Raw genomic sequence first — 26,285 nt, forward strand, 5'->3', positions numbered from 1 at the left:
CAGTAAACTTGAAATGATAGAGTAACTACTTATATTGAAATTGTGACGTATTACAAAGGTCTGCAAAGCGGCCAAATTGCCCCACTAGCAGGGTTATTTGGCCGGGGGTGTGGGGCAATTTGGCCGGTGTTAGTTTCAGGCCATGATTTTTGTTATAGGCGAGTCAGCTTCACATTCAGCAATGACGCATGTCCTACGACGCATTTGAAGCATTTTGGAGGTTGACTCAGCCGTCACAGGGGTCGAAAATAGTCAAAATAGCGGCTCTAGATGCGATGACAGTTTTTTACGAATAGCTTTTGAAGTAATCAAGCTAGGCCAAAACTAAAAGTACCATTGTAATTCTCTCGTCATTCCGCATCGAAACATGTATGTGTTGACCTCGAGAGGTCAAGGTCAAAGGTTGGCTTCAGGTCACGTTACCTCAGGTCGCTTGACCTCAAGGTTACGTGAGTTCAAGGTCATCACGTATATCATTCGATGCGCCTTGACGAGCTGAACACAATGAGACCATTTGCGCGGCTGTATCTTTTTTCTGTAAGTATTTATTAGCAAAAAAGCGTTAGGTAACCTTTGATGACGTCACATGCCCTTACAGCTGTCCAATAGGAAATATGGCATCAAGGTAGTCAAAGTTGGTCATGAATTATGTCCTTTATGGTATAATTGACCATGACAACTGTGCCGTCCCAGCATAGTGACTCTGAGCGCACCGGCCAAGTTGCCCCGCTAGTCCCGGCCAAATAACCCCACATTGCCATTTTGAAAAATTTTGTCTATAAAGTCGTCATGGCTGTACAGAACTAGATGAAATTGCTCTTGGAACCGCTGAACACCCTCAAGAATGGCGCTATAATGTTGGAATTCGTTTACAGCCCAAATACTACATGTTATACAAATTTTTTAACGGAAGTAAAAGTTATCATTTTCTAACGAAATTCACGTTTTATTAATTTTGAATAAAACTAATAGGGGGAAAGTTTTGACATTTGTTCTGGAGTATGTTCTGACGATGACAAATGAATAGAGACAAAAGTTATTTCATTCACTTTTATCAGCTTTCGTACAGGTGGGGGCGGCCAATTTACACCACCGGCCAAATTACCCCACTCTCCCCTACTACGAATACCCGACACGACCCCTACCGGTTGACCTGACCTGACCTGACCAGACCTGGTCTACGCGCTTAACGACATCATCCGTGATCAAAACTATCACGATATTCGTGATCAGCGCCCCGGAAAACCCCTTAGCAGCCACACTTTACGACTTTCTAACAGGTCCCGATATTCCCGATTTTGTCATTGACCTGACCTGGAAGGTCAACCGATGACCTAGGACCTTAAAATTGGGTATCATTGGCTTCCTCTCGTGACGGGCAACACGCTCGTTTTTCCGCGAAGCTCTAGCTCCATCAGGGGCCAAACGCGAGGGGGGTCGTACCACCCCCCCCCCCCCTTGTGCCGTCGAAGGACTCAAAATGACCTGTGCCGGCGGGGGTTAAAATTGGGTATTATCGGCTTCCTCTCATAACGGGCAACACGATCGCTTTTTTCGCGAAGCTCTAGCTCGATCAGGGGCCAAACGCGAGGAGGGAGGGGTCGTACCCCCCCCCCCCCCCGCTCCCCCCCCTTGTGGCTGCCGTCGAAGGACGCAAATTGGCGTTGGCCTGTGCCGGCGAGGGTTAAAATCGGGTATCGACCGCTGTGTCTCGTAACAGCGCGCACGCTCGTTTTTTGCGAGGCTCTAGCCCAATAAGCAGTGAAACGGCGAGGGCCAGGTCGTATCCCCTCATTATTTAACCCGCGCCCCACTGGGGTCTGCGTATAACACGCCCTACTGGAGGGGGGGGGGGGGCTATTCATAGCCCCCCTCCTAACTCCGAAACTACTGGGCCGATCGTCAAAATTCAAACGGCGTCTGATAGCCCCGGAAAAACTGTCGAGCGAAACCTAATTTCATTGACCTCGAGGTCACCGATGACGTCACAGGTCAGGTCAAAGTAAAAATTATTAGCATTTTGGCTTGTTCACGTTTTGGGCTCTGGCCGCCGTCTTACAAGTCAGATCAGGCTCATTTTTGGTTCACACACTCGTGAACAGATGTTCTAGATACCCTGAGGGTACCAAACTTGTGCTTTGATTTTAAGGTCAAGGTCAGGTCATCACAGGTCACGAAAATATTATATCATGCCTCGGTCACGTGACACATGTTTTATGGTCCATTTAGGCCAAAGATTTCGAATTTGATGTCGTCTGTGTCATTCGAGGTCATTTTGAGTCGAATTTAGCTTAGGGTCAGGTCACTTTCAGGTCAAAAAAGGTCAAATTTTGAAGGTAAAATTTTTCAACAAAAAAGGTGTCTATTGGATGCAGTTTGAGCTCAGGAACACGATGGTGCTATTTATATTGGCGTACGATGTCAAATACGTGCTGAAAAAATTGATTTGAAAAATTAATAACTGTGAATTTTTTGCAATAATGCGTATAACTTGGTCATTTTTGAAGATATTTAGCTAAAACTTGCTAGAGTTAGTCATAATAACGCGTTCTATCACATATATTCCGGTTTTTTCGAAAAGTCAAAAACTTTTTGAAAAAAAATGTAAAAATGTAAATTTTGAATTTCATTATATGAAATTTTCAAAATTTTCAAAATTTCAAAAATCCGAGATAGCAGTTTGATAGCGCAGTCTATTCGGAGTCCTCTCATGCAAAGAAATTGGATCTAGCTCAAAAACTGAGCCCTTGGGAACGATTGCCGTGGTTCAATGTTTTGCGTCGAAATCGGCCGAACATGACGTCACTCTGACGTCATTTCCGGCCGACCTATGGTAGCTACGAAGTTCAAATTTTGACACAAGGTGTCAAATTGATGCAGCCGAAGGTACTGAAAGTTTGGCGTCGATACGTCAAGCGGTTTGGAAGTTATTGCAGAAAAACGGGAGGGGGGGCTATAAATAGCCCCCCCCCCCCCCAGTGGGGCGCGGGTTAATCAACCAAAAAGCATTTTAAACATAAAAGTTTTGAGCACTAGAGTCCACCCGCTCACAAAGTCAGAACCCTAGGGGTGTTCACGGGCACCGCACACTGCTGCGTGCGGTGTGTGCGGTGCGTCCAGCAGGCGTGGGGGTAGGGGATGGGTAGGCGGCTCTGACGTCACGGCTGCGTGCGGTGGACGGTCCGCTGTGGCCAGTCCCGACCGGCCACAGCGGTCGCTGTGTGCGGTGACGGGAGGCTGACGTAGGGACGCAGTGGGCGGAGCTTGGAGGCTGTGTGCGGTCCGACCGCACACAGGGCCCGTGAACAGCCCTCCTGGTTCTTTGATGACGTCATTTACAGTTTGAGGGAAATCTATTCCGAGTGTGAGAGTGAATATATTGAGACCTTGAAAACAGCTGATCTTTGGCGCGCATTGCAAATGCGAGCTGTTTGCGCGCGCGGGAGAGAGACGCGTCGCGGTCGAAAGGTCAGTTGGTTGAAAGGATTTTACCATTTTGAGTTACCTAGAAAATATAATGACAGAAGGTTTATGTGTTGAAATTAATGTGGTTTTCATTTGCAGTTATGATAACATGGCACTAACCTCAGTAGCATGATAATAATGAAAATTGACATGGAGAGGCCGGGGCGCATCCTCACCATAGTCATCGGTCATCAGTCATCGATGGTGCTTTGCATTTTTGCCTGAGAACCACTTATTTCTAGTTACCTTATTCTAGTTGATATTTCTCAATGATAAAAGTGTGGTTTGTGTATATTTCATGCCTACTATTGTCTATTTGGACAGAAGACAGCAATTGGGCAGGCTTGTAAACACATGTTATAGTGCCTTCATTTTTTTAAGTTTCCAATGAGTATAACATTATATACCCCTTCCAGGATTGGTGATATTCCTCTAAATTCTGAAGTCGCCTTCCTCTCTGGTACCACTGGATTTGCCTAGTAGGTTAAGGCTGACCCCAAGGAAATAGGTATAGGTGGCCGCGTGGCGTCATGAGAAATTACATGCAGGCTGGCTGATGTTACGGTGTAAACACTTGCAGGAGTTGAAATTTGAAAGAGGATTTATGAAATAATACTTGACATAAATACTATTTTTCATTGAAGTGTTCCAGAATCTTATGAAAGAAGCCCAAAACCATGATAACTTATTCAAGAGGCTTCCTCAGAACATGTGCACTATTCACACGATAATGTCACCAAACCAGAACATGTTACAGGTATTATAGGGACTGCGAACTGGTCTGACCGACTGATTGCCTTATTTGAATTGGTCAGTGCATGGCCCAAGGGATGGGTATCATGTTTAAATCAACTTGGCTTAGTAGCTTAGGATCATTAAAGATACCTTGCATATTGAAAAATGGACTACCAACATAGCTAGAGAAAAGTCAAACAAAATATTGTTTAAGTTTCAAAACAAGACCATAAATTCAAACACTGATTAGGCACATGTAAGTTATTAGATGTGTATATAGGTGCATATCAATCAAAAGTTATTTAAGCATGGTCTAAAGTTTTCAGCTTAATAAAGGTTAAATGAAAAGCTGCATTTTTTTGCACTCCTTATGAGTTACGATCATGTGTGATCAACAAGAATGATTGCTGGTGTCATTTTTATTAACTAAATTACCCATAGGTTTAGGCTTGGTAGGTATTTGGTTTAGGAAGACCATAACATATTTTGATCCCACTTGGCCAAGGGAAGTAGTATCATGACCCTTCGCTATTGTTTTTATGCTTTTCAATTCCAAAACATGTTAGGGAGCAGCTTGGTATCATGTGTGAATATGTGGGAAATCATTCAGTTTTTCACCATGAGGGAAAAGGGTAGGTAACTATTTGCTAGTATGTGTTGTGAGGTATGACCAATCCCAATTTTACACTGTTGAACATGACAGGGCTTACAGAGCTTCACAGATCAGCATATGGAAGTTGTATGATTTATCTCATCTCAGTTTCCCATTGTGTCCCCACTCCCCAGTGTGTTGAAGAATGGTTTCTCATAACAACAATGATAAATTGTACCTCCAGTGAAAGTTGTGGCCATAACTTTAATTGAACTTTATGTAAACCAATACTAACATTTACCTGTAACTGTTACCTGTTAGTTAGTTTTACTATTTTTAGAGCCTGCATATTAAACATTTTGATGTGAATAACTGCTTTTGACATTTGACCAGAAACTGTCACGCTATTGTTTGGCATTGACTGGTAACTATTAATTAATTCCTTTGATGCACCTGTCTATGTTTAGTATGGCAAATGATGCAGGGTAAATTGTTCCATAAATAGGTCCATCAGATGTTGTCTCACTCAGAGCTTGAAGCTGTCATGGAAGATTGATATTAAGACATCTTCAACAGTTTACCCATCACTTCTTCGTTTCAGGACAACCTGAGATTGCTCACTTGCTCACAAACTCCTTGAACAATATGAACACATCAGATGCGGGCAGGTATGTCCATATGCTTTTTATTTTTATTTTATCCATGCTCATATGTATCCTTTTTAAAAAGAATATCAGGAAGCTTTTGTATGAGGAGGCTAGGTGTCTAATAACACTGGCATTCAGAAAGAGTGCTCCAGATAGTTTGCAATCACCCTTTTCAATTGGAAAATCGCCGGCTGTGATTTTTTTTTGCATGAAAGCACCCTATAATTTCGCCAGCCACGCGAAAATAACTGCTGATGCGAAAACATGGGCTTTTTGGCATAGTCTGTGTAACATGCAGAGGGCTTGAAGAAATAAAGGTATTGGCAGCCGGCGATTTTTATCTCTGTTAAACTGGCCTCAGAGCTCGAAATCAACGATGGAATTAAGTTTTACACTGCAGACCGTCTGACCATCTTGTGTATGTGTGTCTGGGTCTGGTTGTTTCTGTGGGTCGGACCGGCTGTCTGCTGTATCTGGCTGTTGATCTGACCGCCTGTCTGTCTAGGGGTGTTGCCGACTGTCTGTGTGTATGTGTGTCTGACCGCCTCCCACCGGCCCGGTCCGCCGCCCAGCTGCGCGGACGGCTCGGTCAGCCGAAAGCGTCGCTCAGCCAGCAGCCACTCGTGCGGCCGGTGGCGCGTCGACACCGAGTCGCTGACGGAGGACATTCTGGACGACGTCGGCCTGTCTCTGATGGACGACAGCAGCGGCTTACCGACTCCGCCGGACAGCCAGAACGGCGCCACGCCAGCCCTGGTAAGGAAACCGATACAGGCTTACAGATACAGCTGCCGACGCCGCCGGACAGCCAGAACGGCGCCACGCCAGCCCTGGTAAGGAAACGTACGGGTTTACAGGGACAGATACAGGCCTACCGACGCCCCCGGACAGCCAGAACGGCGCCACACCAGCCCTGGTAAGGAAACGTACGGGTTTACAGGGACAGATACAGGCCTACCGACTCCGCCGGACAGCCAGAACGGCGAACGGCGCCACGCCAGCCCTGGTAAGGAAATAGATAGGTACAAACTTACACATGCAGCTACAGGCCGGTCGACTCCGCCGGACAGCCGGAACGGCGCCACGCCAGCCCTGGTAAGGAAATACATAGATGGGTAGGTACAAACTAGATGGGTACAAACTTACACATGCAGCTACAGGCCGGTCGACTCCACCGGACAGCCAGAACGGCGCCACGCCAGCCCTGGTAGGGCAATAGATAGGTACAAACAGGGCACGTACAAACAGGTACAAACTTACTCATGCAGCTACAGGCCGGTCGACTCGGCCGGACAGCCAGAACGGCGCCACGCCAGCCCTGGTAAGGAAATAGATAGGTACAAACTTACACATGCAGCTACAGGCCGGTCGACTCCGCCGGACAGCCGGAACGGCGCCACGCCAGCCCTGGTAAGGAAATACATAGATAGGTAGGTACAAACTAGATAGGTACAAACTTACACATGCAGCTACAGGCCGGTCGACTCCACCGGACAGCCAGAACGGCGCCACGCTAGCCCTGGTAGGGCAATAGATAGGTACAAACAGGGCACGTACAAACAGGTACAAACTTACTACAGGCCGGTCGACTCCGCAGGACAGCCAGAACGGCGCCAACCCGCCCTGGTAATTATCAAATCGCAGCCATCACAGTGTGACCTCGCAACGTGACCACTGTACCTACCGCAACATAGCTAAACCACCACCGCACCGCAACTATTGCGCCGTAATCATACCGCCATAACTGGCTGAAAACCACCGCACCTGCTGTTGCTGTTGTCCTATAGCGAGTGGCTCCTGTTCTGAGAGTTGCTGTTTCTGTTGCGTGTACCGACAGAAGCCGGCCGCCGCCCCGGGTCCAGCCGTCGACCCCTACTCGGTGATGGATGACGGCTATGTCCCAGAGGGGTTCCTCGTCTACAAACGGCGCCGCACCGGATCGTTCCGTCTTCACGGTATGAACTAGGGCTATGTAATGTATGAAGTTATGTGTCAATCATAGCTCCCAGCCATGATTAAACTTCAATCGCTTTTTGTGGCACACCATCAATAGTTTTATTATATTCTTAGCATTGATTCGTTCATAATATGTGGCCATGTGCCTTGGCTCCCTGTAACCTGGCTGCTCCGTGGTCCATTTGAACTGAACTTGTACGCTATTAAATGTTTTTGTTGTGTGCGCAGTGTGTCAGTTTAGGACCATGCTCGCAGGCTTACAATATTCTCCGACTCGCATTTAGCACCGCTACTTAGGATATGGAGCGTTTTGTATAATTTATTAGTAATCTCATTAATTGTCTGGCGCGGTCTCCGAGACACCTCCCGTTGCCACTTATGTATTTTCAGTGGTGCCAGGTGGAAGTTCGTTGCCACCCTTCCCAGCCGAGTGTGGCCACGGCCTATGCTACCTATAAATGCACCATGACACGGTAAGGTCAGTGTGCCAGAGACCCGCATCACCTTGACCCAATGTCCTCGGTGCGGCAGACCCGTTCTGTCGGCAGTCGGACGAGATCATCCTGAAGATATTCGGCTTCCTGTCCAAGTCGATGCTGGTGCGGTGCGCGCGAGTGTGTCGCCGGTGGCGCCAGCTGGCGTTCGACGAGACGCTGTGGCGACGGATGGACGCCGCCGGACGGACGATACCGGCCGGCGGACTGGGCCGGCTCGTGCAGCGCGGAGTGCGCCTGCTGCGGCTCACCAGGGCGGAGGTACGGCGCGGCATTGTGTAGCAGAAGGTGGCATTGCACTGAATAGGAATGGAATGCTGGGCTTACAATGAATATCTATAAGTATATCCCTTATTTGATAAAGGTAGATCTAAGATATTTTGAGTGGACGGATGAACTTTGAGACGGCGCTATTGAGAGCATAGCTTATTGCGCAGATACTGATCAATGCCGTCCAATTGGAAAATTCCGAGAATGGATAGATGTTAAGATCCCATATGGCTGCCCAATATCCGTGCCTCTAACTTCCATTGATACCGACTGCTTTCACCAGCCGCGCTGTGCCCCTTTCAGCACCGGAGCAACCCGAGCTCTCGCCGGGAGACGGGATTCATTCCACCGAGTGAGCCGATTGACTGACGCGGATTGATGCACCTTTCGCTGTGCGCTTAAAGGCTGAAGGCTGTCCTTTTCTCATACATGTGTTTCTCGTCGGCTAGCTAACTGCGGCATCTGTTACAGGTATCGGCGCCGATATTTGCAGCAGACACGTCTCCTGGTTTCTCTGCCAAGCTCATGTTTCTGGATCTCAGTATGGCTGTTGTACCATCCGAAGGTAAGTCTACCATCTGCCCTCATCTATCGTCACCTCTCATGGTATACGCCAACTGGCATTTGATGGCCAATGAGAAACGTTAGTGTGAACGTCACTCATGAGCGTCGATTGCGCGCTCCTTGTTGTTTGAACTCCACAAAACCATTGATAGCAACTTTACAACGAAAAAAAATAATCGCCCATCTTCAAAGTGACGAAATTGCTGCAGGTTGCGAGCTAACTATGACCGCTGAAATATATGCATCCATGGTGACTGAAGATCATCACAGGATGCTAGGCGATGCTAGGGCAGCGTGAATATTTGTAAGTGCTCTTATGTATTTAGCACGTGACAGTGACTGCTTGCTCTGTGATTGATTTGAAATAACTTCGATAAAAGCGAGGCGATAAAAGATACAAATCAATTTCAAATGTGATATAAGATACTTGAAGCGAGAAGCAACTGCGTGATCTTCATTTGATAAGTGTAATCCATACGTTTGGTGGCCTGTTAGGAAAGTTGAACCGTTATTGTTACGTCGTGGTTTTTCCTCAGATGTTCTGACAGCAGTGTTAAAAAAGAAATGTTTTGCAAAAACTTGATCATACCGTTGCACGTATACTTCCTTGTTCATGCCACATTGGCTTCGCTGAAAAATCGAGTACCCAATCCAGGCGCATCTGAAATTCTTCCTGAAACGAGGGAATTCATTAAAAAATTGGAGCAGGCTACCTCCGTACAGGACATAAAAAAGTTGCAAGAAGAGGATGATACATTTGCAGTTCATGACTTCGGCGAAAGCTTACCGCAGGAGAAAACCCAACCGAAGAAAGCGGCGCAACAATCATGCCAGCCACCATCCAAAGATGCGGGATCATCCTCGACTGATGCAAATAACGATGTGCTAAAGGATGACAAATCAACATCGGGTGGAGCATCTGATGTGGCTTCAAATGAACCTTCCCCTGAACCGGACGGCGGTAATGGCGCTGAGAAAGCTGCCGTGCCGCAGGAAGCAGTCGTGTCAGATGCCGACCTGACCGAGACGGACGATGGCAGTAGCGATGAGGCTGACGAGACCCTGGAGCTGATTGATTTCGGCAAATCCAGCGATGTGGCCGAGCGAGCTGGGTCCGCCGGCTACGATCAGGTGCGCGTGGACCGCAGCTCGCTGGCCTCGTCCGTCGAACGCCAGCTGCAGGAGCCGACCACCGAGCGGCCGGCCCCGTCAGACACCAAGGGAGGCAAACAGAAACGGAAGAAGAAGAAGTACACCGAGCCGCCGGCGCCGACCGCCGAGGAGCTGGAGGCCACCTACAAGTACGAGGTGCTGGCGCCACCCGACAACAGTCCCGTCAAACTGGACTTCCCGGCCAGTCCGCAGTCGCAGGGCGAGGAGCACCTGTCGAAGCACGTGCCGCTGACACTTTATTGTGACACGTGCATGGCCATCGCCTACCAGGTGCACTTGTCGTTCGCCAAGTTCCACAGCCATGTGACACGCCGGCTGCCGACCGAGAGCGAGATCTACCACCTAGTGTCTGAGGCGTGTGAGCATCAGCGGTTCCGCGAGTACGGCATGCTGGAGGTGCACGGCCACCGGCACATCAGCGGGCCCGGCTGTAACCAGCTGGAGGCCGAGGGCGGCGTCAAACACTCGCGCGGACCCTGGCCCAGACGGCTGGCCGACCGGTGTGAGGAGGTAACCGAAGACATTGGCGAAATCAACATGCACAACGCCTGGCTGGACGAGCAGCGGGACCCGGAACGTTTCAAGATGTACATGTGTTTCGGCGATCCGCCGCGTAACTACTGTCAGAAGTATGGACATATGGACGCTGCTGCGGAGGCGGCTGCACGCGAGCGCAGCCGGAAGCCGGAGGACACGGAGACGCCGATCGAGACGGCCAACCGACTGGCGCGCGAGGCCGAGGAGGCAGAGAAGAAGCGACTGGCCGAGCTGGACGACAGCGAGCAGAAGGACGAGCTCTGAGCTCTCAGCTCCGTGGCAGTTATGTACGACTATCGCTGTATCATGAACGAGGCGCGACACTTGAGTGGACGGTATTTTATCGTTCAGCCGAGTGCAGCAAGTCTAGCTTCGAACATGCATCAGGCAGGAATATCAGTATTTGTTTTTAGGACTTTGTAGGATAGCGAGAAGTGTTATTGAACACGGCGAGGCAATGTCGGGCTGGGATTTGAGAAACTCTGCGTGTTTGTCGATGGTATAACACGAGTGAATTTCCAGTTATGTCCCACGAATAATAATCCCTGCTTTTCCGGGATGAGGATATCGGGTTTAGCGCGGAGGAAAGACTTATTTTGTTGCTTCGCTGCCTGTCTTATAGCTTCCAGCTGTTTCGGTGCAAAGTGAAAAGGATTAGACATATGCGGCATCCCACTTTGAAGCTGACGTCGGTAAATATAATATAATCTACCGGATCTATTTTTTTTTGTTTTTTATGCTTCTTTTCGTGACATTTCCGTCCGTTCCGAGAACACTCGTGCTTCTAGAAGATGGCCCATAATTATTTGCTTGTGTCCTTTTTTGAATGTCAATTCATCCGCAATAGTTTCCAAATTTGAACATCTCCGATTATTTTCATTCCTTCAAATAAACCTTCACAAGTCTTTGCATGGATTGTCTACACTCTAGGCCCTATAGCTTGAATGAGAGTCAATGATCCTCACGTATTGAGTTACGGGTGAAGTGAAGTGTCTTATTGTCGTTTACACTCACCGCACCGTCAATAAAAATAGTTTGTCTGACAGTTTATCTTACAGCTAATCGAAAACAAGGGTAAATTTTACCTCTACGTACACATCTACACCTACACTCAAACGTATAGGTAGCAGCTGCATGTGTGCTGAATGTGCATGTTATTTGATTTGGTCAGTTTTCAGTACTTCCCTCAAGTTTAGCAACTTCACTAACTTTCATTGCTAACTTCAGTATTCACTTTGATTTGGCTGGAATTGGAACTAACTTTTGGAGTATTGGGTTAAAGCCTTTAGATGTGAACATCTCCCTGAGGAAAAGTTGAAATCTGCGTTTGGGAATTGGAAGAGAACACTATGCAATGCACTCACCGTGAGGCGAAAATTTCAGACTGTTTGCTTGCATTTTAACATATCATGTGCGAACTGCGCACATTCGCCTAGGTTCGCCGAACATTCGAACATTCGCCGGCACAGCTGAGTTGGCTGTGCCCGTCGTCAGTCTAACCAAAGTGTCCGCAGCTGGTGCCGCCTTGCTGAGCTGTGTCGTCTCACGTCTGTGTCTCGCCGTTCCGCCAGGCATCGAGCAGCTGCTGGCTGCCTGCCGCTCCCTGCAGAAGCTCAGCCTGGAGCGCTGTGACGTCACAGACCGGGCGTGCGCCGCGATCGGCGCCAACCGGGGCCTGACGGCGCTCAACCTGGCGCTGGCCACGGGACTGACAGATGTCGGCCTGGGCAGCATCCTGGCCAACTGTACTAGGTGAGTCACACTTAGAGACATGACCTCCCGGGCCCTACCATCCATTTCCTTGACATCGCGAAGCGCTATCGAGCCTTTTCGTATAACGGGCGCTCTACACGGCTGGCTTACAGCGACTCTTAACGAGCTGCTTCCGTTCGACAGGTCACAGCAGGGCTGAGACGCCATCCGATTATCGGCTTTTTCAGATACTTGAGGCTGTTTGAACAGAATCTGACGAATACCGCTCGACAACCTGCACCGTGCAAGTTGTCCTGACAGAATCCCTGCTGACGGCTTTTGTCTTCCGTGCCCATGCAAATTTTCAGAACCGAACGTGCTGCCGGATCCTGTTTTACCTATGCAGGTTGTCTGAATTATTGACTCCCTTCTGACGGACCCGTTGTTTTAATGCAAGTTGTCATGAATCCCAGCTGATGCACCTGTGTTTTCGCAGGTTGTCTGAACTGAATCTCGGCTGGACGGATCTGAGCGGAGCCGCGCTCAGCAAGCTGGCCGCCACTGCACCCCTATCACTCACCAAACTCAACCTCACCGGCTGCAAAGACGAGCTCACCGACGCACGTACGTACACCAGCCTCTCTTGTAGAACATACAGTCTATGAATCTGCATTCGCTGCTCTCCGTCGAAGTGTACGTCGGTATACATTACTGTGTTTGTCGGCTTAAGCCGCCATGTCCGCTGGTATTCGCTGTCCGCCGCATTTTGACCCACTGACTGTTCGCTACATGTATCCAGCAGCTTCTGCGGCGAATCGGTAGCCGTCTGCTCGTCGGGGTAACCCCTGCGAATCTGCCCACCTGATATGACTATCGGCTGCAGATCTAGCCACTAGTCAGCAGTCACTGATGTGTTCAGTTCCATCCCGTCTAACCGCGGGCGATCTACCTATCTGACCACTGACTGCTCGTCACATGCGCACAACTTCTGCGGTGAATTGGCTTCTGTCTGTGTTTAGTGCCCTACCTAACCAGTTAACCACTGACTGCTCGTCACAGACGTACAGCAGCTTCTGCGGCGGATCGGTAGCCGACTGCGCGTGCTGGATCTCAGTGACGCCACCGCCATCGGTGCCGGCTCGTTCGACGCTATGATGGAGCACCTTCCGGCCGTGGAGAGTCTGGGTCTGAGTCGCTGCTACAACATCCCGGCTGTCAACTGCGTGTGAGTGCACCCGTAATCAAGAGGGAAATTGGCCAGGGTAGGAGGCTATGATGTTGCCTGCCGGCGGCACAATCATCCTAAACAATCCAAGTGTGTACAACACTTCTGCAGTTGTTGGGCAACGTGCGTTTGGGGACGTGAGAACGTCTATGTGTGTGCGTGTGTGGCTGGCTGCCCCTGTCCAGCATCTGTCCAGCTACGGTGACCTCTAAGTCCCTACACGCCCGACCCTCCTCGGGCTCTGTGGCGCCATTATCTGACTGCGTCCTCTCCCCCGCAGCCAACTGGGCCGGCTACAGACGCTGCGCACCATGGAGATGTACAACTGTTTCAACGAATCGGGCGTGGAGACGCTGCGCCGCGCGCTGCCACAACTCCAGATCAACACGCGGCCGTTCAGTGAGGTGGCGCGTCCCACGGTCGGCATACGACGCACATCCATCTGGGAACGGTCCGTGCGAGACTGAGCGGTCCGTGGAGGGCTGGAAGATTACACCTGCGCCACGAGTCATCGTTTACCGGACCAGCGAGGCCGATCCCTGGCGTGGGTCGTCTACAGGGTTGAGTTCGGATCGGCAGCCAGCAGGAGGCATGGAAAGGGGGAGCAGCTTTAGCGGGACCGGAGAGACCGGTTGCAGCAAGATGGTGGACAGGGAGACTAGCAGCAGCAGGTTTGGAGCTAGATGGGCACCAGCAGGACGTATAAAGAGGGGGATCGGCTGCAATTATGATAATGAACAGAAGCTGCAGGCGAGAGGTGTGGAGAAGGGGAGGCCAACTACAGCGGATATGGAGCGGAAGAATATGTGAAAGACGTGACTGGCAGGTCGGTCGTCTCATCCCTCCATCCAATGATTGTTCAGGACAGAACAGGGCTCATATTTTCGAATGAGAGTGCATGTAATGGTAATAGGACAATTTGTACAGGAGTTTATCTGGCTGGCTCAGTGTTGCCCTCTGAGAGTTAGGTGCGTGGTATGCATGTCTGCGGTGCCTTACGGCACACATTCCTACTGGGAGAACGTTTGACATTTTCAGCGGATTGTGTGTGGACGGGCGCGCCAGTGCCCGGTGTGTGCAATGCACTTTGGATCATCATTTCACGAGCGGGTTCTCTCCGGGGTTCGCATGGGCGTGTCTTTGACGTGGTCTACATGTTTTACCTGTGACCACGATGGGTTTCTTTCGTTTGAGGGTGTGTCACGTTCCTTTCCGTTCTTTGTTCGTATTGTGTTTTCTATTGGTCTTGTACTTGCCAAGCTGGACTGAACCGATTGCGCCCGGTTGTGGGGTGTCGGTAAAGTTCCGCTGTGATACCGGTCCCGGCGGCGGGTCCGGTGTACCTACTGTGATGTAATGTATCCGGGGCCCCGGCTGTGCACGGAGCCGTCCGACCAGCCGCCGTCCTCTGCCCAGACGTGTAATACACGGATGGAAGTAATAGTGTGTGTTACTGCCACGGCTGGCAACAGTCACTGCGTGTTCTTATCTGACTTCTAAGTTACGTTATCAGCGGGTTTTTAAACGGTTTGCTCTGAGAAGACCAGAGGTCAAGTTATACTTTTGGTTTGCTACCTAAGACGCTTCGTGCTCTCACCAAAACAAGCTGTTAAATGAGCGGCAGGGGCCTGCCGCGTCACATATTTATCATCAGCTAACGTCGATATCTCACTGAAATTGCATATGCCACATTTACCTCCACGCAACGCACGGCTTTGTAAGAGTAAACCACAAAAATACCCAGTCAAATAAGACTCGTTCAAAACACCCACGCCCCGCACCGGTGCTACGATCCGCCCTGACCATAGATCACCTTGCCCCTAATCTTTTTGGGGTTGAGTCCAAACGCTTCCAAGCGTGCATCTGACATGGAGAGCACCATGGCAGCCTGGGAGCCGGCCTCGGCCTGGGCCGCGCGTCGTCGTTTGCCCCCGGCTGCGTGCCGCCGCTTCTTGGGAGCGGGCCCCTCCGAGGTACCGGCCGGCTCGTCCGAGCGAGTCTTCCCCGGCCGCTGCTCAGCGGCGTCATCCACTGTCTCCTCGTGGTGCTTCCGCTTCTTTTTCTTCTTCTTTCCTCCCTCAGGTGGGTTCTCTGACGCTGCTTGTTCACCATTGACGGCGGAGTGATCCAATGTGCCGTTCTCGTTTGTTGTTTCTTCGACGGCAGTCAGTTTTTCTTTCCGCTTCTTCTTCTTTTTCTTCTTCCCCTGCTCCTGCGGTTCCGACTCGGTAGCGTCCGGCGCCGTTTCGACACCGTTCTCCAGTGGAGCTACCCAGAGTCCCTCCTCCTCTTCATCCCCGCCCTCCCCGTGAGTACCGCCGTTCTGCTCCTCCGCCTCCCTCTCCTTCTCCTTCCTCTTCCGCTTCTTCTTTTTCTTCTTCTGTGGTTCATACTTCTCCGGATCTTCCTCTGGCTCGCCTTCCCTGTTGAAACAAAACGGGGACGGAGGTAGTCAGTGGAGAAAGGACGCCCTAACGGGGAAAGGGAAGACTGACGGGACACGGAAACACCTAGGGCACGATTACGAGTCGAGCCGACAGGACGTGTACGGGACCGCCCGGAAAGACGCACTCGCCTAACTGAACTGGTGAGAGACGGGCACTGGTTCGGGTCAAACGAGACGGGTACAGACGCGGTGCAGACTGTCCACACTCAAAACTTAGCACCTGTTGAGGCGTGCAAGGTCGCCTCTTTCAGTCAGCCATATCACGACGTCTGGGGCAGATAACAAAGGTTTCACCAGCTAGTCGGTCACGACGGCTGACAGTCAAACATCCACCTTTCAGTTACTGCCAAAGTGTCTAGTGCATAAGTGAAATTGACTCACTTTTTATAGAGGCTCTGCAGTATCTTCTGCTTGTAGAATGCGTTGGAGGCTTTGGCTTTGTACTTTTTGACGTCATGCTGCTCTTCCTCGGGTCGCAGGTACTGAGACATCCGTTTCACCGACACCCATCGGTTCAGGTCCCGCTCATCGGCCATCAGGATCTGTCAACAGAAGCGCCGGGCTGAACACGCTGCACTAGTACAGTTAGACTGGATTAGAGTTGATTAGACTGGCCTCGTCTGGCCCAACCCGGCCGGCAGTATTCGGCAGTGATAACACAATGGAAACATGGCATAGCACAATCCTACTCCAAGACATCCAACCCGATGCGTTTTGACCGTGGTCTGCCCAAAAGTCGTCGTGGTCGCCATCTCCCGCACTGAACTCACCTCAGTCGTATCCAGGCCAAAGTCGTTGGCCGGCACCTCGCGGTACTTGAACGGGTGCGGGTTAGCCTGCGCGTCCAGCTGGTAGTACTGGTCCACGTACTCCGCCAGCCGCTGGCCGGCCGCCGGCTCGAAGCGCGGCTTTTTCCGCCTGAGCAGCTCGGCGAGCCGGCCGCGTCTCTTCTTCCGGCCGCGGCCGGTGGTGAGCTCGGCCGGCGGCCGGCGCACCGCCGACGGCGTGTAGTCGCAGTCCATCTGAGTGGCGAGTCATACCGGGTCAGCACAGGTCATGCGGGTCAGCACAGGTTACATGCGGGTCAGCACAGGTCAAACGGGTCAACACAGGCCATACAGGACCAAAACAGGTAAAACTGGGTGAAAAAGGTCCAGACACAAACGGCCAGTTTGCTGTGGTCATATTGTTCTCATAATGCGCGACACTTCGAATCGGTCCTGTTTCGAATGACATAGGGGGCGTGAAAATAGTAGTTCAGTTAGGGGATCGAACTTTTCAATTATCTGAGGTAGTCCTGCAATATCCCCTAACGACATATGTTACTGCGCCAGATTGAATTCGAAGTAGCTGGGGCGACAGTTGCTGCATATATCGTTCCGCGATGTTGCCAAGTGATGAAACTCACCACAAAGTCTGGCTGCTCGCAGGCGGGAGTGTGGTCGCTCTGGCTGTGGCCGGGCTCGGCCCACTGTCCGCTCTCCTCCTCCTCTCCTTCCACAGCGTCTTCCTCCCCCGGCGCCCAGTTGTCCCAGTCCTCTGCCGGCACAGAGGGCGCTCGTGTCACCAGCGGGACAAATGGCCCGAGGCGGGCGGGGAGAAACCGTGGCTGCGACCATACCAGACTGGTTTTTGATTCACCTTTTTTGGATCGATTCAATCATTGATTCATTTGATTTTTGTTTGATTCAATCACCGTTTGATTCCTTCAAAAAAATTGGTGAATCGATTCCTTTTGATTCAGAGAATAAAAAAAAAACAATAAAAGGAATGATTGACGTTTGATTGAGCCAAAATTTTTTTGAATGATTCTTTTTGATTCAATTAAAAAATAAAATATACAAAATATCAGGGATAGTATTGTATTTGTTGTGTCCTTTTTGTTGTCATGTAATGGCAGAAGTGTTAATATTTGTTGATAATGAACTATGTTCGTTCACTTCAATTTTTTTTTAAGTTCATGAATCATTAATTTTTTTGATTCAATCAACCCTGATTCCCAATGCGTTTGATTCAATCATGGCTTGTGAATCAAACAATGCTGACGGTGAATCAAACCTTTTTGATTCAACAAATTTTGTTTGATTCAATCCAATCGATTCAATCACAGATGAATCAAACACCAGTCTGGACCATACACTTCGACAAAACGCCTGTGGATCTCAATAGTATTTTGTTCATTGGTAAATGTTGCACTTCGCTTGCTGAGGTTTAACCCGCGCCCTGGTAGGGTCTGTTTATAACGCGACCTGGTAGGGGGGGGCTATTTTTTGCCCCCTCGTATCTCCGAAACTACTAGACGGATCCGCAAAATTCAAACGGCGTTCGAAAGGCCTGTCTAATTTGTCGAAGGAAACCAAATTTCATTGACCTCGGGGTCACCGATGACGTCACAGGTCAGGTCAAAGATGAAATGTTTCACCGTTCACGGGTCTTCTAGGGAATACGCTATAACACCGAGGAAAACGCATTTTGTCGAGAATCAGCCATAGGGCGTCAGTTGCCTAGTAGATATGTTGCTATTAGAGGTCACTGACAATACCATGTCAGGTCACAGGTCAGGTCACCAAGGGTCACAGGTCATGTCACATGAGCCCAACTTTACTAAGGTTGTGTGATGCATGTTTTATGGCCAATTTTTCATTTCCAACTCAATGGTGTTGGTTATAAGACTGTCAGGTACGGCTTAGGTCACTTTCTGGTGAAGTGCAGGTCAAGGTCAGGTCAAGGTCAGGCCAAAAAAGGTCAAATTTTAAAGTTGATAGTTTGGCATAAAATGGGTATTGATTCGATGCGGCTCGTCACGGGGAGTCTAATGGTGGTCTTTGTTTTGCGCTACGGGGTCTAGAATTGCTAAAAATTGAGTTTGAAAATTTGACGTCATCAATTTTGAACAGTTTTTTCGCTATACCTTCGCCAAAAAAGAGGTATCAATCTCAAATTTGGTATGTGGATGGAAGGCGGTAAGGACTATCACATATATTCCGGTTTTTGCGAAATTCAAAAAACTTTTTGGATTTTTCGATTATTGAATTCAATTTTTTTTTTGATTTTTAGGGGTCAAAATAAAAAAAATAAAAAATCCGAGATAGCAGTTTTGTAGCCCTGTCCATTCTACAGCTTTTATGTCTTTATCATTTTTCTGTATTTGCAAAGCTATAGGCCTGACAGCTCTTCCCGCGAAACCCTTTTTTGGGTCGAAATCGGCAGAACATGACGTCACTCTGACGTCATTTCCGGCCAACCTATCATAGCCTTTGGAAAAATGTTTGGTCACAATGTGTAAAATTGATGTCCGGGAGGGTACTGAAAGTTTGGTGACGATCGGCGCAGCGGTTCTGGAGATATATTGAAAAGTCTGGAGGGGGGGGGGGGCAAAAAATAGCCCCCCCCACCAGGTCGCGGGTTAAGGTCTTTCATATCTCGTAACGATAACAGTGGGACAGAGCGCCCATGAACTGCCAGTCATCTGCAGCTCGGTTATCAACGCCGCGCCACAGCTGGTCACTTACCGTCGTCAGAGAAGACTGGTTTTTCCTCGTCGTTATCGGCGTCGTAGTAGTAGTCGTCGCCGAACATCTCGCCCATTTTCCGGTCGTGCGCGTCCGGGTCGAAATCGGCGTCCAAGTCAGCCACCTGGCGGACAGGAGGGGTAGCGTAGAGCAGCGGTCAGCGAGGGAAGTGTGTCGTAGAAGGGCCAGCTAAAACAGAGTGTCGCTCTAAATCTGACTTTTCTCAGAGGCGCGGATGATTAAAGGATCACTATAATCTTCGGGGCTAGCTGGTCCTATTTGTTGAGGAATAAATTGAATTGTTCCTAGACGAGTCGACGACAGCTTGCCAGTAGATCACTGATCATCCCAGAAACAGGCCAACAGTTCATCGCTATGGTCATTAACAGTGAGCTTTTCTTTCTAGCCATATGCCCTCCTAACCCTATAATAAGGTTGTCTATTATATCGTAAGATCGTAAAGCGTACCTCAAACGGCAAATCAGTATTGCCAACAGCCTCCTTGAGTGTTTCTAGTTTCTCCATAATTTCTTTCCTCTTCAACGTCTTCAGACGTTTGAGTTCTTCTTCCTTCTTTTTCTTTTCCTCTTCTTGTCTCTTCCTTTTCTCCTCTCTGTTCAATTTTCGTCGTTCATCCTTTTTCCTCAACGAATTCTTGATTGTTCTCGGATACCTTTTGATCTGAAATCACACAGAAATATGATCAGACTCTTAGCCAAGCACCACGCACAATCACCGCTCAATGTTCGAGCGATAATGAAAGTTCGTCCGAAGCGAGGCTAGAATGTGGAACAGCATTCAGCACAAGGAACACTTACATGCTTCCTTATTTCCAGTATCACCAAAGATGACGTCCAAGCTGGAAACGTTAAAAAACATCCTCGAAAAAAATCGAACATCTCAAAATCAAATAGTAGGAGCAAATTGGAAGCCGAGATGACCATCTCATTGCAATCAATGAATCAAGACAACATTTTACTTACGAATTCCTGATCTGGCTCCTCGAAGCGGAAGTTGAACTTGTGTTCGAACGCCTCCTGTTTTCCGACGGTGCGCTCGTCCTCTGAGAGATCTCCCTCCGAGTCGTGTACCACCTCCTCGTAGCTGGGCACGTACGAGTCATCCCCCTCCTCTAGGTACCTGCGGCAGATCCACGGAGCTAGTTCACATCTCACTCACACATACGGGCACCCGGGGTGTCATGGACCGTGTTTGCACACAACCATTTCACTAGCAAACACAGCACCGGCTGATAGCCTGGGAAGGCCCTTCGATTTATGAAAATATTATCCACTTACCGCTTACTCAGGATGTAGTCACGCAAGAACGCTTCATCTTTGGAAATTTTCGGGTTGGACCAGGCATCTTTCAGTCCCTTGAGGCGGCCTTCGACCGCCTTGTCTCCGGCAGTCTCCTTTTGTCCTTTCAGCCAGATCTTGTACTGCTCATCTTCGTGTTCCTGCGCGCATCAAGCGAAAATCGAATGGTCATTGTACCTTTGTACCTCTGTCAAATTTTGAACGGAGTATTTCACAAAATGACACTGCATAGAATCTATGTTTTCCGTTTCACACAACTCAAGACTTTCACGACCAGCATGATTTTGGCCTTAAGTGACTGTAGTCCAACAAGATGGCTTTTCCTTTTGTCCAGGGTCCCGTCCCACCTGTTCAGCGGCCGTCTTCTCCCTCTTCTTGAGCAGACTGCCGGAGAAGGGGTCGCCGCCTTCCTCGGCGTCCGAGTCGCTGTCCACCAGGGCGCGGAACCCGGCGCGCAGCTCCTCCTGCTCCTCGGCGTACGAGGGCTGCTGAGGGGGCCCGGCTGCGGAGCCTGAGCGCGGAGTTACAGGGTCAGAGGACGACGAACAGACGTCACCGGTTGGAGGACAGGCACACAGCGTCACCGGCCACACACGCACGGTTCCGTGCGTCACTGCAGGGCGCACAGAGTCATACAGTGTCACAGAACGGACACGTGGCAGGGCACCAGTGAAAAACAACACAGGGTCACAGGGTAACGGAATGAACGAGCTAAGTTTTCAGAAACGTGTACACTGTACAGTCTAGCAGAGCATGATGTCCTGGAATTACCATAAACGTGCAATACCCGGCGCGAGACGTTCGGCACACTCATCTGAGGTGGCGCTAAATGATACACAACTCCACACATTTATTGTGTATACAAGCACAATAAAGGTGGACAATTGTCTCTAAAAGCGAAGGCATTACTGTTGATTGGAATATCAGTGGAAGAGAAATCATGGTGGCCACTGCTGTTGTCTATGTCAGCACCCAAAGGAAATGACAGAAAAGCCTCTCTGGGCGATCTATCTGTTTGGTTTTCCTGTTTGAACTTTGACTGCATTCCACTTACCATTTTCAGTTTGTACTTCTCCACTGTTCAACAACATTTCTCTTTCATAGTCTCTGAGAAACATTGGCTTTTCTTTGCGCTTCTTTTTGCTTGTTGATGCACCATTTTCTTCATTCTTCTCATTGAAAAACCTTTTGCCAGGGTCATAGATTTCTGGATCATTTTGTTTCAGTTTTGAAAGTGTTTCAAAGAACTGCTTTTCCATGTTTGGGGTAAGTTCCTGAAAAAATGAGGCCATTCTGTTAGATAGGGAATTCTGAAAACGTCCATGATCCTGCTATGCATGTCAACCCAAATACAAAAAAAAAAAAATCAGCGAACAAACTATACTGGCAACACAAAAAGCAGCATGAAAATACACATGCTTACCAAATTATCAGTTAAATTACCAATTACCATGCAATTGTAAAGCTCAACAATATGAATAAAATCAAAGTGCTGCAAAACTTATTGTCATGAATTTTGACAGAAAATAAGCTACAAAATATTGGGACATCATCTTCGCTCTAACACTTGGTCCCACCATCAACAACTCCAGCATGTGCATAATATACCACTGATTGTGAGCTGGTGGCACTCACTGAATAATAATAAAGGGTGAAAAATGCATGTGCATAATAGAAAATGTGCACTAGTCATAGGTCACGGTTCGTCGGAAGGTCATCTCAGGCTCAAAAGAAACGGTATATACCATTCGAAAGCTGACGGAGAGCTGAATCCAAAAATGTAATTTTTATCAAAATCGATCGATGGCCTTTTTTGAAAATTGCGTTTTTGTAAAAATTTAATAACCTTTTATTCAACGGGCTGTCCCGGACATTCTTGAAAACATAAACATGTATTATTGAGTTCCAGTGAAAGCTGAACGCCAAAAGAACAATATTTAGCGAAGCAATATTTCCAAACATTAATATGCGTCTCCCACAGCCGAAAATAAGGCGCAATCACACATCTCAGTGTCACGATGGACCAAAGTCAGCCACACAGAAGCGTGAAATGACCCTTATCGACTCGCAGACCCGGCGCTCTCGGCCCGCCTGACCGGCCACGGAAAGAACGTTCGGCTCTCGTTCTACTAAACAAATGTCATATTTGTCACTTTAACTGTCCACATCGCTATTAAAGTTATTCAGGATACCTGGGAAGAAAATTCATTCTTCTGCTTGATTTACAACATGCTTTAATTTACATTTTTCTTATACATGTTTTGTTCCATCCAGCTGCGATCAGTGCCCGCACAGGGGAAGTGAGCGGGGTTTCACTGTCAGAGGCTGTACTGGTGACAGCTGCTCGGCCGTGCGACCGGTCAAAGGTTACCCTGCCCCGCCGGGCGCTACCCCCACTCCACCCGAGCTGAGGCCGGTGCAACCTCTGACATTTCAGCGCGGCCAATTTTCCTTATATGGGCATGATACCAAGCTCAATTGAGCAAAGTAGACATGAACAAATGCAAATTAATGCATGATGTGAAGATGGCAGAACAATGAATTTTCTTCACAGGTATCCTGAATAACTTTAACAGCGATGTGGACAGTTAAACTGACAAATTTGACATTTGTTTAGTAGAGCGAGAGCCGAACGTTCTTTCCGTGGCCGGTCAGGCGGGCCGAGAGCGCCGGGTCTGCGAGTCGATAAGGGTCATTTCACGCTTCTGTGTGGCTGACTTTGGTCCATCGTGACACTGAGTTGTGTGATTGCGCCTTATTGTCGGCTGTGGGAGACGCATATTAATGTTTGGAAATATTGCTTCGCTAAATATTGTTCTTTTGGCATACAGCTTTCACTGGAACTCAAAAATACATGTTTATGTTTTCAAGAATGTTCGGGACAGCCCGTTGAATAAAAGATTATTAAGTTTTTACAAAAACGCAATTTTCAAAAAAGGCCATCGATCGATTTTGATAAAAATTACATTTTTGGATTCAGCTCACCGTCAGCTTTCGAATGGTATATATCGTTTCTTTTGAGCCTGAGATGACCTTCCGACGAACCGTGAGGTACCACACAATATCCTATTATGCAGTAACTCAATTCTCATAAAATGATAGGCACACACAAAATACATGCATACCTCAGCTTCCTCGTCTTCTGATGATGATGAGGTCTCATCAGCTCCTTTGGCTGCATCCAGCGAGACATCTTTGCCATACTTTGCTTGCACTGAAAAACAAGGTATGCCTTAGGTTAAAACGTCACAAATAGTAGGTCATACATTCACATATTAAATGCATTTTAACACAAAAGTTTTAGATTTCAACTTCCTATTGTAAAGCACCTACAGTGGGCACTCACATCCATTACCTATGCCCATTAGGGGTAGTAGTTAAGCAAGTGTCACACTTGTTTTTTGCAAAAAAAAAACTGTTTTTGGCACTTGATGTTAGGTTGTAGGTTGTAGGTTTTAGGTAGTGGTTGTAGCTTTTATGTTGTAGGTAACCTAAAGTCAGATTTGGTTAGCTTTGGTTTGGTTTGCTTAGAAAGCATCTCTTGGTATAGTACCTCTCCTTGGTTGCAAAAACAAGTGAGCTGCCTTCATTGTGACTACCCTGACCCCAATTAGGTACCTGTGAACAGCTTGTAGGTACTAGATTTGAAGCTAGGTACGGCCCTCCAGGTATTTAGTGGTTGGTTGCCAACTTCACAATAAACGATCTGCATTGATGAATACGTCTAATGGCTGTTGAAAACCATTGCTGAAGTGTGTGCACGAACCCTCTTCTCATTTCTATTTAGTCATTTTACAGGAGCGTCTCTGTCATTCAAAGTTATTACACCAAAAGCACATAGGCTAACCAACCACTCTTTTGCTGGAGGGCCGTACATAGGTAGTTTGTAGTTATAATGAAACATAAATCAATATAATTTCCTTTAATTGAGCTGCCTGCTTACATAACACCTTTGACGTATTTTACAAAATGGTAATGCCTGTATGGAATCAGTAAGCCTTCAGTTTGAATGAAGATCAAGATGGAAAAAAATTATATGGACTAAGGCGATTATCGGACACTGGCATATAATCATTAAAAAGATGTGAAAATGTGTATTGCGACTTACCCTTAAATTGAAGCTCTATTCATTTCAGGAACACTTTTTTCTGAATTTAATCGAAGATTCAATATTTAATATAAAATAGCTGTCGCTACAGGTGCTGTCGACGATACTGACGCGGACCTAACGCATCTATATCAATCATGAACGAGACACTGAAAAGAATTTACTCACGCTTCTGGTATTCTTCTTTTTCTCTCCAGCTGTTGTATTTCTCAGCGTATTTGCTACTGACAGAAAACTCCGCTTCAGATTCAGAAGACCCATCATCGAACAATGCCTGCGCCATTTTTGAGTTCCAAACGCACGTTGTCCCAAATATTTCAAGGATTCCAAATTAAGTTTCAGATTCAGAGGACAGTGTGTTTCGTGCTGGTCTTATGACGTCACAATAATTGCATGCATGTGGCTTATATACCTTGCATGTGACATGGAAAGGTGAAAACTGAAAATCATGTGAAAATGCATTGGAAATTGGATTGGGATTGCATCCAAGATTATAGGTATAAGCTAGTGATGTCAATTACGGAAAATCGGAATACCGATACCAAACCAAATACCAACCAAACCCGTGGAGAAATAGGTAGGTACCGAAACCAAACCAACTTGGGAACATGAGGAAAATACCAACTTTTTACCTATTTCTTAGCCTCTTAACCCGCGCCCTGATGGGGTGGGGCCATTTTGGCCCCTCCCTGTGGTTTTTCTTAAATAGCGAGAAAACAGCGGCGCGCAGCGCCGCCAAATTTTGGGTACCTTACGGGGCATCAATTTGATACCTTCACACAAAATTTCAAGTCACAGGTCACCTCAGGTCAGGAGTTATTGAGGTCAAACCATAAGTGTAACTTTATATCTCTTTGTGGGTGCTCAAGCACCCCCAATCGTGAGCTCAGCACCCCCTGCCTCCTTAAAGCACCCCCAGCCTCTTCAAAACATTCCCAGCTGACTCAAGGCCCTCAATAATCAGTATGTCCATCTCCTAGTTACGAGCGAGCGAGCGCAGCGAGCGAGCGAGTTCATACTGAAATAAGGAAAAATCCTGAGTATGAGCGGCCGGCCGTGGGGACGCTCTTCAAAAGCTAATATCTTAGGAACGGGACATCCGATTGACAAGCGGTCTTCTTTACTGAATGTCACTTGGACGTAAAAGTTCTGTGGTGTGATGGCCACCATGCGTTCTTGCCAACCACCGCACGTGGCGCGTGGTAAAGTTGGACATTTTTTAAGAACCCCCAAAATTGCAACCTCAATAACGGCACAACGGTTGGGCCGATTGAATTGAAACTCGGTACACAGTTAGGTCTCCATCAGATAATTCATCTACATGTGTTAAGGTTGGGGTGCTACAGCACGTGCGCACGTGCAGGGGGCGCTCCCAGATCTCGAGAACGGCTGGGCCGATTGCGCTCAAATTTGGTACACGGTTGGGGACCAGTTAGTAGGGTGCCGTGCAAAAGTCAGTTTGGACCCCGCTTGCACGTGCGCACGTGCAGAATGCCGCTTCCAGATCTCAGGAACGGCTGGGCCGATTGCGTTCAAATTTGGCACACCGC

The 26,285-nt window shown here is 48.4% G+C and overlaps 2 protein-coding genes across 6 annotated transcripts; one reads left to right on the forward strand and one right to left on the reverse strand.

The window, feature by feature from the left end:
• Window positions 1–3,199: 3,199 nt before the first annotated feature.
• On the forward strand, window positions 3,200–14,791 carry LOC122386839 (S-phase kinase-associated protein 2-like). Of its 5 annotated transcripts, none has more exons than XM_043376494.1 (10): window positions 3,200–3,468; window positions 5,394–5,460; window positions 6,012–6,195; window positions 7,277–7,394; window positions 7,927–8,150; window positions 8,631–8,724; window positions 12,005–12,185; window positions 12,622–12,749; window positions 13,185–13,350; window positions 13,631–14,791. In XM_043376494.1, exons 2-10 carry the CDS (start codon window positions 5,438–5,440, stop codon window positions 13,815–13,817), a joined length of 1,305 nt encoding a protein of 434 aa, XP_043232429.1. In that variant the 5' UTR covers window positions 3,200–3,468; window positions 5,394–5,437; the 3' UTR covers window positions 13,818–14,791. The 5 variants fall into 5 exon arrangements, with proteins under 5 accessions (XP_043232429.1, XP_043232428.1, XP_043232431.1 ...); XM_043376493.1 differs by lacking the exon at window positions 3,200–3,468 and adding an exon at window positions 3,491–3,527; XM_043376496.1 differs by lacking the exons at window positions 3,200–3,468; window positions 5,394–5,460; window positions 6,012–6,195 and adding an exon at window positions 6,237–6,272.
• Window positions 14,792–14,959: 168 nt separating this feature from the next.
• LOC122386841 (protein KRI1 homolog) lies at window positions 14,960–25,060 on the reverse strand. Its single transcript, XM_043376503.1, has 12 exons — window positions 24,904–25,060; window positions 23,753–23,841; window positions 21,682–21,901; window positions 20,975–21,138; window positions 20,607–20,767; window positions 20,292–20,448; window positions 19,777–19,989; window positions 19,309–19,432; window positions 17,205–17,335; window positions 16,567–16,818; window positions 16,178–16,338; window positions 14,960–15,773 (listed from the first exon to the last, which is right to left on the reverse strand). Exons 1-12 carry the CDS (start codon window positions 25,016–25,018, stop codon window positions 15,137–15,139), a joined length of 2,424 nt encoding a protein of 807 aa, XP_043232438.1. The 5' UTR covers window positions 25,019–25,060; the 3' UTR covers window positions 14,960–15,136.
• Between the last annotated feature and the right edge of the window lie 1,225 nt (window positions 25,061–26,285).

This window comes from Amphibalanus amphitrite, unplaced genomic scaffold, assembly GCF_019059575.1.
Source record: "Amphibalanus amphitrite isolate SeventyFive unplaced genomic scaffold, NRLGWU_Aamphi_draft 000264F_arrow, whole genome shotgun sequence".
NCBI classification, from domain to species: Eukaryota; Metazoa; Arthropoda; class Thecostraca; order Balanomorpha; family Balanidae; genus Amphibalanus; species Amphibalanus amphitrite.